Raw genomic sequence first — 14,767 nt, forward strand, 5'->3', positions numbered from 1 at the left:
GAATTTGCTTTGTAAATCTTCACCCGAATCACAATAAATAAATAAATAAATAATAATAATAAAGAATTTAAGCAGTTAGCTACTGGGCTATAAATACTCACTCTTCAATGAACAGTCTATGGGTTTCCCAAAAGGGAAATCTTTAACAGGCTTTATCGTCTTTGTAAAAGAGGCTTGTAACAGGGTCACTATGAGTTGAAATTGACTCAAAGGCAACAGGTGTGTTTTGGGTTTGCTAAGGTTGCCTTGGTGGTTAGCGCAGTGGTTAAAATGCCTGCCTGCTAACCAAACCATCAATGGTTTGAACTCACCAGTAGAAAAATGTGGCTGTCTGCTTCCGTAAAGATTTACAGCCTTGGAAACCCTATGGGGTAGTGCTACCCTGTCCAACAGCATCACTCTGAGTGAATCAACTCGATGCCAATGGGTGTTGTCTTTGGTTTGTTGTTGTTGTTGTTGCTAAGTGCCGTCGAGTCATTTCCGACTCATAGCGACCCCATGCACAGCAGAACGAAACACTGCCCGATCCCGCGCCAGCCCCACAATCCCTGCTATACTTGAGCCCATCATCGCAGCCACCGTATCAATCCATCTTGAAGGCCTCCCCCTCTTTCGTCGACCCTCCACCCTACCAAGCATGACATCCTTCTCCAGGGAATGGTCCCTTCTTACAACATGACCAAAATAGGTGAGACGAAGTCTGGCCATTCTTGCTTCCAAGGAGCATTCTGGCTGCACTTCCTCCAGGACAGATCTGTTAGTTCTTTTAGCAGTCCATGGTACTTTCAGCATTCTCTGCCAGCACCACAACTCAAAAGCATCAACTCTTCTTCGGTCTTCCTTATTCATTGTCCAGCTCTCACATGCATACCAGGCGATTGGAAATATCATGGCTTGTGTCAGGCGCACCTTAGTCTTCAATGAGATATCCTTGCTCCTCAGCACTTGAAACAGTTCCTTCGCAGTTGACTTTCCCAATGCTACACGTCGTCTAATGTCCTGACTGCTGCTTCCGTTGGCATCGATTGTAGAACCAAGCAACGTGAATTCCTTGACAACCTCAATCTTCTCTCCATTTATTGTGATGCTGCTCATTGGTCCAGTTGTGAGGATTTTTGTTTTCTTTTTGTTGAGATGTAATCCATACTGGAGACTGTATTCTTCAACCTTCATCGGTAGGTGCCTTAAGTCATCCTCACTTTCAGCAAGCAAAGTTGTATTATCTGCATATCTCAGGTTGTTAATGATTCTTCTTCAATCCTGATACCACGTTTTTCTTCATATAGTCCAGCTTCTCGGATTATTTGCTCAGCATATAGATTGAATAAGTGTGGAGAAAGAATACAACCCTGACGCACTCCCTTCTTGATTTTAAACCATGTAGTGTCCCCTTGTTCTGTTTGAACGACAGCCTCCTGGTCAAGGTACAGATTCCTCATGAGTACAATCAAGTACTTGGGGATTCCCATTCTTCTCAATGTTGTCCATAATTTGTCATGATCCACACAATCAAATGCCTTTGCATAGTCAATAAAACACAAGTAAACGTCTTTCTGGTATTCCCTGCCTTGAGCCAAGATCCATCTGACAACAGCTATGATATCCCTTGTTCCACGTCCTCTTCTGAATCCGGCTTGAACCTCTGGAAGTTCTCTGTCAATATACTGCTGCAAACGTTTCTGAATTATCTTCAGTAAGATCTTACTTGCATGTGATATTAATGATATTGGTCTTTGGTTTAAGAAGGTTAAATGAGTGAACCTAGATCTAAGATGACCAGCTGTCTTGGTTTGTCTGACACTGATGGAGCTCCCAAGAAGGGAGACTTTCAGTTTCAAAACCAAGAAAGTGCTGGGCAAACCAGGAGGAGTAGGTAACCCTATGAACGATATGAGAGCTTCCTGGATGAGAGCTTGGTGCCCAACCCATGCTTAAGGAGCATTGGCCATTAGTGCTTCTCCTTTCCTTCTATCCATCTGACATTGAAACATCTACTCTGCCCTGCTCTTGGAGCTGAAAATTCTGTTGGCGATAGATGGAGGGTACTGTGCCAGCTCCAAGGGTGCACAAGAAAATCCACGGGCCCTAGGAAACACCAAACCTGCCTCGGAAGTGACTGCAGTCTGGTGGTAGTGTCTCCACCTCCCGGATTACAGCACATACTTGGATCCAAGTGGGAGAGGTTCTGGGCCCTTAAGGTCCCCAGGAAGCAAGCAACACAGACAGCTGGGGGCCCCAGCGAGAGAAGATTGACAAGAGAGGTCGTGACGTGATTAGGGGTGGCAGGGCCGGAAAAATCGTGCCCTGGGCATTGACTGCCTTGAGGCAATTCCTATTGTCAGGCCCATATTGCTTGAGGAGGAAACTGAGATTCAGTGGCCAAACTGAAGTGACTTGCTCAAGACCAGGCAGGAAGAGATGGGTGACTGAGGTTTGAACCGAGGCCCCAGCGGAGCAGGGATCGTTAGGGCGGGCTTGCGGGTCCTGCTCTTCCTTCTCTCCTGCCCTGCCCGGGTCCCCCACTTGTCTCGACGGCGGCCGGGCTTGTCACGGGTCCGCTCTGTGCAGCCCTTCCACCATCCTGGCTGCCCGCGTCCCGCCCCGTCCCCTCCCAGCCCCCGAGGGAGGAGGGGAGAAGGGGACAGAAAAGGGGGGGCGGGGAGGCCCTGCTTTATAAAAGCGCTGGAACCTCGCAGCCCGCCAGACCCTGCCTCCGGATCCCAGTGCTGCCCGCCGGCCACGTGACGCTCGGTCGCCAGCTCCCCCGCTGCGTGAGTTGAGGCGAGTCCCTACCCACCCCACCCCCGACTCTGCAAGCCGCGTTGTGTACTGAACCCCGGATGGGGACGAGAACCGCCGGAGGAGGGCGCTGTGCTGGGGGGCTATCAGACAGAATTTTGCAGGGCAGGGTTTAGGACCCGGCGGAACCGGGCGTCCCCGGGGCCCGCGGGCCGCCCCCTCCGCTGCCCCCGGGAGACCGCGAGCAGCCCCCCAGGAATGCGTGTGCAGCCATTGCCATGACAACGTGCAAGCCCGCGCCAGCCCTTGGCTAAAAGGAAAGGGGAGGCTGTCCAGGGGAGGGCTGGTCCCCGGGAGGTCCAAATTGGTCTCGCGGCAGTTGCACACCAGGGGACCGAAGATGTTCCTCCCCCGGCCTGAAATCCTCTGAGAGCGAGAGCAAGCCGCTTGCTTCCCTCACTGAGCCTCCCTTCCCCATCTGCCAAATGGTGGCAGTATTACTGGTTGCAAGTTGTCCGAAGAGCTATCTCCAGAGTACTGATTCGGTAGGGGGAGCCCCTTCTCCTTCTTTGTGGGATGCCCGAGGCGTGGGTTCTGGCGGCCCGGATGACTCCCGCGACCCCCCACCCCAGGCCCGCTTGCCATGGCCCTTTTTGGGGCCCTCTTCCTAGCGCTGCTGGCAGGCGCTCACGCGGAACTCCCGGGCTGCAAGATCCGCATCACCTCCAAGGCGCTGGAGCTGGGTAAGGGCGCGGCGGCGAGCGGCGGCGGGCTGGGCTAGGGTCTCCCCAGCAGGGGGCGCCGGCGTTAAAGGTCTCGCTGCTGCCTCAGTGAAGCAGGAGGGGCTGCGCTTTCTGGAGCAAGAGCTGGAGACCATCACCATTCCGGACCTGCGGGGCAGCGAAGGCCACTTCTACTACAACATCTCCGAGTGAGTCGGGGGCCCGGGGCGGGGCCCCGAAAGTGAAGGCGGAGCCTAGGCGACATGGGGGTGGGGCGTAGGAAACACCTATGTGCTGACTGGGAAGACCTGTTCTGAGTGGAATGGGGGCGTGACTGATGCACTGAAGCTGGACTTAAACAGGATGGGGCCAAGGACACCAAGGACACTTGACCAGCCGGCGTGGTCAAGAAAGTGTAGATGGGCCCAACAAGAATAAACAGGACCAACGGTACTGAGGCGGAGTCAAGGAACTTGGCCAATGGAAAGGGGTCTAGGGCACTGGACTTGGGTTGGACAGGGTCCAGCCCAGAGATAAAGACCAGAGCCTTGGTTTAGGATGGAATGGGGAACTGGGAACTTGGGAGAAGGGGTGGAGGTTGGATGATGGAGGTGAAGTCAAGGAGCTAGTTAAAAAACCAAGTCAAGCAACCCCAGGCTGTGGGTGAGAAGTGAGTGCCACCAAGACTCGTAAGACATGGGGTGAAGCTCACCTTTAGCGCCTGGGTCAGGACAAGTTAATCTCTGTGTCACCCAAATCCAAGGTGGACACGTGAGGAGCCAGACAAGGGAATTCATCCTGCCAAACCCCACTTTCCAGGCTTTGGACTAGGAGAAAATAAAAAACCAAACCATAACAACCCCCATTGGGTTTCCCAGGTGGTAAATCTTTACGGAAGTAGATCGCCCAGTCTTAGTGGTTTGTGGGTTTCAACTGCCAACCTTCTGGTTAGCTGTGAGATGCCTCAGCACTGAGCCACCAGAGCTTCTTTGTACTAGCAGACCAAGCCAAAAACCAAACTCAGTGGCATCAAGTCGGATCCAACTCCTGGCGACCCCTCCTTGGGTTTCTGAGGTGGTATCACTACAGAAGTAGATTGCCCCATCTTCTTTCTGAGGAGTGGCTGGTGGGCTTGAACTGCCAGCCTTGTGGTTGGCAGTCAAATGCCTTAGGCACTATGCTACCAGAGCTCCCGGACTAGGAGAAGAGGGAATGAATTTCCAGTCACTGGGTGGGTCTCCTCTTCTTGGCACTGGGAGATGTGAGAAGGCCCTGGTCTCAAGGCCCTTTGAGGGGCCTGGTCCTAGGTCTGACTCTAAGGGGCCCCTGCAGGGTGAAGGTCACGGAGCTGCAGCTGACCTCCTCGGAGCTCCAGTTCCACCCAGAGCAGGAGCTGGTGTTACAGATCACCAACGCCTCCTTGGGACTGCGCTTCCGGAGACAGCTGCTCTACTGGTTCTTGTGAGGACCTGGCACCTCAGGGAGGGGGCGGGTCAGGAGGGCTGTGGGAACTTAGCCTTTCTGAGTCTGTTTTTCCTTCTGTAAGGGTTCATAGGAGGGTTAAGTAGGATGTCTGGTAGATGGTGAGGAAATGCTGCCTTATTGAGAACTGTCATAAATGGATAGGAGTGGAGAGGGAGGCGGTGAAGACCCAGTTAAGTTTGCAGCTAGAGTGAGCAGTAACCATTTCCCCCACCCCCACCATTGGCAGCTATGATGGGGGCTACATCAATGCCTCAGCCGAGGGCATGTCCATCCACACCGCTCTCCAGCTCTCCCGGGATCCCACTGGCCAGATCAAGGTGTCCAACATCTCCTGCCAGGCCTCTGTCTCCAGAATACACGTGGCCTTCGGGGGAACCTTCAAGTAAGCCCCATCCTCAACCCCAACACACCCCCTCAGAGCCCCTTAGCCCGTATGCCTAGTGCAATGCAAAGTGCACAGCTTGGGAGTCAGACCCACTGGGTCCAAGTCCTGACTTCACCTCTTCCTGGCTGTGTGACATTGGGCAAGTCATTGAGGCGCTGTGCCTTCATTTCCTCATCTGTAAAATGGGGGTGATAATGAACCCATTTTATAATATTGTGTGGGTAATGTGAGTTAATATATGCAAAAATATTTAGTACAGCACCTGGCATGTAAGAAATGTTTATCTAAGTGCTGACCACTTAGTGATGTGGGTTAGAGTGCACACAGTTGGACAGGTAGTGGGTTTCTTAATAATTGGCAACTCTTAATAGTAACAAGGGAGCTCGGGTCACGTAGTGCCTAAAGCATCTGACTGCTAACCAGAAGGCTGGCAGTTCAAACCCACCAGCCACTGCTCGGAAAGAAGGTTGGGCAATCTACTTCCATAGTGATACCACCTCGGAAATCTCAGGAGGGGTCGCTATGAGTTGGATCCAACTCGATGGCAGAGTTTTTTTTTTTGTTAATAATAACAAAAATAGTAACATAGTTCTGGGTTGTAGGCTGAGAAGCAGACCTTGTGCTGGTCCTGGAAGATGGTAGATTTTTCATCTGATGTCAGTTTTTTATTTATTCAGCAAAGTGTATGCCAAACCCTAAGGATCTCAAAAGGAGCTCAGAGCCTTGCTGGAGGGACAACACATTTGTCATGAGAGCATTGAGAGAAGAACCAAGTCAGGACTCGGGGTTCAGGGGAGGGTGATCTGGGAAGACTGTCTGGAGGAGGAAGCATCTGAGCTGGGACAGGGCAGGGAGAACTGAGTGTGAATGGGAGGGCATCAGTCAGCAATATGGAGGTAGGATGCTCAGAGCAGGATGGGGGAAGTGTGGTGGATTCATTTTGGCTGGAGGGGGACAAAGGGCAGCAGAGAAGGTCTTGAGAATGAATTTGGAAAGACGTGGGCCTGGGTCTTGAAAAACTTCCATGAAGGAGCTGGTAATTCAGGTCAAAGCAAAGGCATCCCCCCACCATCACCACATTTCTAGTACTGCGATTCCTCCTGGACCTGAAATAGAGGCAGAGTCTGGATTCATCTAGCATCTTCTCTCCCCACAGGAAGGTGTATGACTTACTCTCCACGTTCATCACCTCAGGGATGCGCTTCCTCCTCAACCAGCAGGTGTGGGCAGCAGCAGGGTCGGGGGGCAGCGGGGACAGGCATGGCCTCACCTAGAAGGCCCTGACTCTGCCCCACCTCCCAGATCTGCCCAGTGCTCCACTATGCAGGGAGGGTGCTGCTCAACTCCCTCCTGGACACCGTGCCTGGTGAGTTGGTGCTGGGGGGCTGGGAGCTCTGGCCAGGCCCTGGACTGGAGGGGTGGGGAAGAGGCTGGGGTCCAGCTATCACAGAAGCACCTCAGAGTGGGTCCCTTCTGTTGAAGAGCCCTGGGTTCAAATCTGACCTCTCCACCAACTTTGTGTGGCCTCAGGTAAATAAATATTCCCTTCTCCCTGAGCTTGATCTCCTCAGTTGGTTGGTAATGTCTTCCTCCTGGGGTTGCTGTGAGATGTTTCAGGATGTTATTGCTGACCATCGGGGACCCTTCGTATTCATCACCTGGCACTTACTAGGTGCTCAGTATTGTGAATTCCTTTCTTCTAAGCTGTGACCTCTGCCTGTTTTGGGGCAGAGATCTTGTGCTATCACTCCACACAGTCAGTAAAGGGAAAGAGGAGGGGAAATCAAGAAAAGGGAATTCCTGGTCATTTTTCTCTTAGTGATTTGATGAAACCTCTGTAATAATAATAATGACAGCTAACATGATTGAGCAAAGAGCTCTGGTGGGGCAGTGGTTAAGGCATTTGACTGCTAACCAAAAGGTCAGTGGTTCAAACCCACCGGGCGCTCTGTGGAAGAAAGATGAGACGGTCTGCTTCCATAAAGATTGACAGCCTTGGAAACCCAGTGGGGGTGGCTATGAGTCAGAATCTAGTCAATGGCAGTGAGCTGGGCTGTTGAGTTGAACATTACCGAGCACTTAGTAAACTCCAGGCACTGAGCTCTTCACACCTGAAACTAATTTGATCCTCATAACAACCCTGTGAGGGACGATATCTTCCTGTTTTGTGGATGAGGAACCGAAAGCATCTCCTGACATCACACGGCTTTGAGTGACTTGCGCTTGTCCCACAGTGCGCAGCCCTGTGGACGAGTTCGTCGGCATTGACTACTCCCTCTTGAAGGATCCTGCAGCCACTGCCAGCAATCTAGATATGGACTTCCGGGTGAGCTGCCCTGCTTATCAGACTCCCTCTCACTTCCTCTTCCCCTCAGTTGCTGGTTTTATCTTCCTGAAGCCCAACTCTGAGATGAGGCCATTCCATTAGGGTGCCATGGCTCCCCGTTGTCTAGAGAATTAGGTTCAATCTCCTGTGTCTGGCATTCGAGCCTTCTCAACCTTATGTGGCCCGACCTTTCTAACTTTACCCTGTTTCTTTGCAGCTACTCTTTTCCCCAAATGTGCCCCTTGCTTCTAACCTCAGGGCCTTTGCTCCTGCTGGTCCTACTGCCTTTCCCTATTTACACTGAAGCAGTCAGACATAAGCTCTGCACATCATCTCACTGCATCTTTTTACAACCCCGAGTCAGCTACTGACATCATACCCAATTCAGAGATGTGAGACTTGCTCAGAAAGGCGAAGTCACTTGCCCAAGGTCACACAGCTAGTATGCAGCCAGCCTTGGTCACAACCACGCTCCTTACTCTTAGCTCCTCCCAGTGGAATGTAGCAACTTCAGAGCACAGGTTCTGGAGCCAGGATGCAGAAGTTCAAATCTTGGCTTACCCTTTCTGTGGCTGTTTCCTAAGGTGGTGGTTGCAATGGGTGCTAGCAAGTCAATTCTGACACTTAGTGACCTCAGGTGACAGCCCCACAGGGTTTTCTAGACATAGTTTTCATGGAAGCAGATTGCCAGGCCTTTCTTCCTGCTGGGTGGGTTCGAACCACCAACCTTCTGACTAGCAGGCAAGTGCTTAACCATCGCGCCATTGGGGCTCCTTTGTTTCCTAATATGTAAATGAAAATGATACAATAAGAAAACACGTCCCTCATAGATTTGTTATAGGAATTAAAGGAATTATCCATGTAAAGGGATTAAACAATACCTGGCACATAATAATTACTATGTAAGCAGCAGCTAGGAGGCCAGTGGTGGATCAGGGCTGGAATTCTTGCCTTTCCACATGGGAGACGGGGGTTCGATTCTCAGCCAGTCCACCTCATGCATGGCCACACCCATCTGCCAGTGGAAGCATGCATGTCGCTTTGATGCTGAACTGGTTTCAGCAGAACTTCCAGACTAAGAGAGACTAGGAAGAAGGGCCTGAAAATCTACTTCTAAAACCCTGGGAGTCACCACAGTCTGATCCATGGCTGGTGCGGGCCTGGGCAGTGTCTTGTTCTGTTATGCACGGACTCACTATGAGTTGGGGGCCAACTCTGTGCCAGCCAACAGCAACAACAAACAGTAGCTATTACTACTGTTGCCATCCAACTGCCAAGATCTGCTCAAATGGCACCTTTTCTGTGAAATCTGCCCTGGTCCCCCCTTCCCAGTGGGATGGGCTTGCTCCCTTCCAGTACCCCAGGGTCCTTCTTTTGATGTCATGTAAGAGATGTGCTTGTGAGGGCCTCTAGGGCAGCTCTGGGTCCAGCTCCCCACTGCCTCCCACGGGAGCTGGGACAGGGCTGGGAGACACCAGGTCAGTCTGTGTGCTGAGCCTGTCAGCCTTGACCCTGACCTCCAACCCTAGGGGGCCTTCTTCCCTTTGACTGAGGCGAACTGGAGCCTGCCCAACCTGGCAGTGGAGCCCCAGCTGCAGGAAGAGGAGCGGATGGTGTATGTGGCCTTCTCAGAGTTCTTCTTCGATTCTGCCATGGAGAGCTACTTCCGGGCGGGGGTCCTGCAGCTGTCGCTGGTGGGGAACAAGGTACACCAGGGCCCATGCAGGGGACAGGCAAGAGAGGGCCAGGGACAGAGGTCCTGGTGAGCCTGTCTCACCTCCATTCCCTCTGTCCAGGTGCCCCAAGATCTGGACGTCCTGCTGCGGGCCTCCTATTTTGGAAGCATTGTCCTGCAGGTGAGCACTGGCCGGAGGGGGGGACATGGCCAGAGTGGGAGCGTACCAACTAGACCTCAGAGGAGGGGTGCAGGCGCTGGCCCGAGCAGTAGCCACAGATAGACAGACCTGGCCTCTCGCCTGTGGCCAAGTCTCCTCACTACGGAGCTGTTTCCAAGTCTATTAGGTGGACTGCTCCTTCTTGTCCTGTCTCTCTCACAGAGTCATGGTGAGGATGTGGGGAGAACCCAGGCTTTGCCAGGAGCTTTAGTAAAGACTATATATTCTTTTGGCTTATTTTCCTTAGGTAGTGAAAAGGATAGGAGTTAAACATTTAAAAATAAGTATTTCAATTATCATGAAAGGATGGACCCTGCATTCAATGTTGTAAATGATAGAGCTGAGATTTGAACCTGGGTTCAAATTACAGATGCTCTCTCCCATACACTATAGAACCCCACAGAGTTGTGATGATGGTCAAATCAATACCTGTCAAGGAATTAGAACAGCACCTGATAACAGAATAAGTGCTCAACAAACACTAAACTCAAATCCACTGCCATTGAGTCAATTCTGACTCACAACGACCCTACAGGACAAAGTAGAACTGCCCTGTAGGGTTTCCAAGGCTGTAAATCTTCACGGAAGCAGACCGCCTCATCTTTCTCCTGCAGAGTGGCTGGTGGGTTCCAACCACTGACCGTTTGGTTAGCAGCCAAATGCCTTAACCACTGTACCACTTGAACTCCATCAGTAAACACTAGCTGCTGTTGTTACTACTGTCCTCATCATCATCATTAGGGGCTCTCGTAGCATAGTGCCTAAGGCACTTGATTGCTAACCAGAAGGCTGGCAAACCCACCAGCCACTCCTCGGAAGAAAGGTTGGGCAATCTACTTCTGTAGTGATACTGCCTCAGCAACCCAAGGAGGGGTCGCTATGAGTTGGGTCCAACTCAATGGCACATAACAACATCACCATCATTATCATATTCACGGCCAAATGGTTAAGAGCATGGACCCTGCTGCCAGACTGCCTGGATTGGAATCCCAGCTCACATCTTAATAATCACATGACCACAGCTGTGGACAATTCACTTAATCTCAATATTAGCTATTGGGATTCCTTCGCTGCCTGTAGAAGAAAGAGCCCAGCAGTTGAGAAAAAAGGAGATGGACATATTTATGGGATATTTCATGCAAAGAGGCTGCCCTGAGGCTCTTCTGGGTTAGAGATGAATCTTGAGCAGCGAGAATGGAGGAAAGAAAGAGAAGAACGAGACGCTGCCTCAAAGGTCTACCAGGCAGACAAAGGCGCAGGGACTGCAGGCAGACCTGGAAGGTTCTGGGAACCAGACCAGGCTGTGCATTTGTCAGACTCTGGGCTCCCAGAGACGCATCCTGGTGGTGCAGTGGTTAAAGCACTCGGCTGCCAACCAAAACAAGGTGGTTCGAATCCACTAGCTGCATCCTGGGAGAAAGTTGAGGCACTCTGCTTCCATAAAGGTTTACAGCCTTGGAAACCCTATGATGGCAGTGGGTTTGTTTGGTTTTGTCTCCCAGACGGCAGAGGCTGTGTCACCCCCTCCTCCAGGGGGCTCATGAGGAAACAGGTCTGGGCCCTGACTCGCCCTACCTGCTCTGTTCCCAGAACCCAGCGGTGATCGACTCTCCGCTTAAGCTGGAGCTTCGGGTCACGGAGCCGCCGCGCTGCACCATCAAACCCTCAGGCACCACCATCTCCGTCACTGCTAGCGTCACCATCAGCCTGGTCCCACCTGACCAGCCTGAGGTCCAGCTGTCCAGCATGACCATGGTGTGGCAGCTGGCGTGGGGGCTGCTGAGGGTCAGGGTGAAGTGGGCTGTGTCCCCCTCCAGTCGGTAACCACCTTCCCTACCTCCCCACAGGATGCCCGGCTCAGCGCCAAGATGGCATTCCAAGGGAAGGCACTGCACATGAAGCTAGATCTGCGCAAGTATGGAGATGCCCAGAGACCCTGGGAGGGCCCTGACCTCTCTGCGTCTCCGTGGCCTAGTTACCTGCCCAACAGAACCACGGGACTAAAATGCAGCCGTATTCACATGTCCCTGGAGAGCTTGGCCTTCCTATCTCACTGCATATAAACTGCTTTATGAAAGCGTGGCTTTAATATTAAAGCGTGCATTCTCTCATACCTGGCAGGCAGGCAGTACAGGTATTGAGATGAGCAAGCTGTCTCAGTGAGGTTAAATGACAGGCGCATAGCCATGCAGATGGAACCAGAACCCAGTAAGAACTTGGGTTTTGGCAGAAACCTCAGCACAACTTCGTAGCCTAATAACCTTGAGGCAAGTCACATGATCTTCCTAAGCCTCATTTTCTTTGTCTGTTAAATATGGGTACAAACAGCATCTCCTTTCTAGGGCTGTGCTGTGCAATAGGATCAGCATTCCCCATCCTTATAACTGACTGGTTCTCAATCGCACTAGCCACACTTCAGATGCTTAACAGCCACCAGTGGTGAGAAACCAAACCAAATCAGTATCTGTCAAGTAGACTCCAACTTTCAGGGAACTACCATGCTACATAGGGAAACATGGCTGATTTTTCAAAAGTAGGTCATTAGGCTCCAAACACACTGACGTCAAGTCGATTCAACTCATAGCGACCCCTCCTTGGGTTTCCAAGGCCGTATCTCTGTGAAAGTAGATTGCCCAATCTTCCTTCCAAGGAGTGGCTGGTGGATTTGAACTGCCAGCCTTCTGGTTAGCAGTCAAAAGCCTTAGGCACGACGCCACCAGAGGGCCCGGGTCATTAGCCCTTCATTCTAAGGTACCTCTAGGTGGACTCGAACCACCTCAAAAACCAAACCAAACTCACTGCCATGGGAGTCGATTCCAACTCAGCAAACCCCATTGAGTTTCCAAATCTGTAAATCTTTACAGAAGCAGACTGACTCATCTTTCTTCCACGGAGCAGCTGGTGGGTGGTGGGTTTGAACTACCGACCTTTTGTAAGCAGCCAAATACCTTAACTACTGTTGTTGTTATGTGCCGTCGAGTCGGACCCGACTCATAGCGACCCCTCCTTGGGTTTCTGAGGCAGCATCACTACGGAAGTAGATTCCCCCATCTTCCTTCCGAGGAGTGGCTGGTGGGTTTGAACCGCCAGCCTTCTGGTTAGCAGTCAAGTGTCTTAGCCACTATGCTACTAGAGCTCCTTGCCTTAACACCACCAAAATTCCCTTGAACCACCCAGTGATTACCATATTGGATAATGCAGCTTCAGAACATTTCAAGGAAAGTTCTGTTGGACAGCACTTCTCTAGGGAGTTAAATGAAACACTGCAAGTTCATGATGAGCAGCCTAGGTTCTAGAAGCAGGTTCTGCCACTTACGAGCTGTTTGACCTTAGGCAAATTATTTAACCTCTCTGGGCTTCATTTTTTTAACCTATAAAGTACAGATCATAATAGCACATACTTTTTACAGTTGTTATGAGAATTCAATCAGTTGATATTTTAAAATATTTCATATTTTAATAGTATTTAACTTTTGTAACATGCTTAGTAGGAGCTCTGGTGGCATAGTGCCTAAGGCACTTGACTGCTAACCAGAAAGTTGGTGGTTCAAACCCACCAGCCACTCCTTTGAAGGAAGATTGGGCAATCTACTTCCATAGTGATATGGCCTTGGAAACCCAAGGAGGGGTCGCTATGAGTTGGAGACAACTCAATGGCACATAACAACAACAACATGTTTAGGACCTCAGAGAGAGTAGACACTGAGTTTGGCTGGGTAACAACAACAACAACAAAAAAAAACCCACAAAGCTATCAACAGAAGTATGGCATATAGGAAGTGCTCAACAAATAAATGGTAGTTAAAAAGGCAGGGGCCAAAAGAGAGAGAAATGATTTCCCAAGGATACACACCTGGAAGGAACCACCTGGAAAGGTGTATAGGTGGGACATCTCAGACTAACATTCAGGCCAGTGACGAGTAGGCTTGGGTGGCCTGAGGAAGGGGTGCTTCTTTCTCTGCAGGTTCCGAATCTATTCGAACCAGTCTGCACTCGAGTCACTAGCAGTGAGTAGGGGATGGCAGGGTGGCTGGGTTGGAGGCAGGGGTGGGCAGCTAAGGCCAGCCACCTGCTCCCTGCACCCTGACTTCACCCCTCTTCCCTTCCAGCTGATCCCTTTGCAGACCCCCCTGAAGGCCATGCTGCAGATTGGGGTGATGCCAATACTCAATGGTAGGGCTGGGGCGTGAGGAGGGCTAAGAAAGGGAGAGTGGGCTGGGGACGCTGAGACTGAGCCCACTGCTGTCACCCACAGAGCGGACCAATAAAGGGGTGCAGATCCCACTGCCCGAGGGCATCGACTTTGTGCGCGAGGTGGTGAAGAACCACGTGGTGAGTGAGGGCTGGGGGAAGGAGCACAGCCGCCCCTCCCTCTCTAGCTCCCAGGGACCCTTGCCCTCTCCAACCTGACCCTAACTCCTCCCATCCCACCTGCCCACCCCATTTTAATCCTACACCAGCCACCTCCAGTCCTTTGCACAGCCCACACCCTCTCCTTAGTACACTCTTCCCTCATTCCACTCCCAGCTCCTACGGAGCTTTCAGATTTAGCTAAGAGGTCACCTCTTCCAGGAAGCCCTCTGTGACCACCCCCCACACACACAGGCTGTGCTTCCTCAGCACCTTCACACACCCCTGTGCTGCTCCACTCTCCTCCTAGATTGGGGACCTCCCAGACCAATGACTCTACCTCTTTCTCTCCACAACTCTGGGCTCAGTAACTGAATGAATGAATGAGATCCCCTCTCTGCCTTGCTGCACAGGGCTTCCTCACCATCGGGGCTGACCTCCACTTTGCCAAGGGGTTGCGTGAAGTGATTGAGAAGTACCGGCCTACTGACGCCAGGGACCCCCAGGCACCCAGCACCCCTCCACTCTCCACGGTAGCTGCCTGAGCCCTCTGACCTTACCCTGGGAGCTGCCATTCAAAACTCTGACCCGTCTCACCCCTCCCTCTGCCCCCAACCCCAACACCCACATAGCCTGTAGTAACCCTTTTCACCCATAGTGTCATAGAGAAGATAGGGTTTAAAGCTGTTCCAATTTAATTCCATAATCACAGCTGAACCACCAATTACAGTTCATCCACCCCTCTCCCTGGGGGCCCTCCTGAGGTTGCTGGGGGTGGGATCAGTGCATTCCAGGCATTTGTCAGGCAGAGAAAGGGGGCCAGGCCCCCCGTCCCCAGTCAGGATCTGCTACAGGAATAAAGTGC

General features: G+C 51.8%; 1 protein-coding gene across 1 annotated transcript; it reads left to right on the top strand.

Annotated features, from left to right (window-relative positions):
* The first annotated feature begins 3,367 nt into the window (after positions 1–3,367).
* On the top strand, positions 3,368–14,447 carry LOC103194984 (phospholipid transfer protein). Its single transcript, XM_007938440.2, has 15 exons — positions 3,368–3,482; positions 3,571–3,670; positions 4,794–4,922; positions 5,173–5,328; positions 6,488–6,551; positions 6,634–6,697; positions 7,566–7,657; positions 9,187–9,363; positions 9,454–9,513; positions 11,143–11,307; positions 11,400–11,467; positions 13,517–13,559; positions 13,662–13,725; positions 13,808–13,884; positions 14,316–14,447. Exons 1-15 carry the CDS (start codon positions 3,383–3,385, stop codon positions 14,445–14,447), a joined length of 1,491 nt encoding a protein of 496 aa, XP_007936631.1. The 5' UTR covers positions 3,368–3,382.
* Positions 14,448–14,767: the final 320 nt, after the last annotated feature.

Source organism: Orycteropus afer, unplaced genomic scaffold, assembly GCF_000298275.1.
Source record: "Orycteropus afer afer isolate SDZICR_OR568_19922 unplaced genomic scaffold, OryAfe1.0 scaffold00049, whole genome shotgun sequence".
Classification (NCBI taxonomy): domain Eukaryota; kingdom Metazoa; phylum Chordata; class Mammalia; order Tubulidentata; family Orycteropodidae; genus Orycteropus; species Orycteropus afer.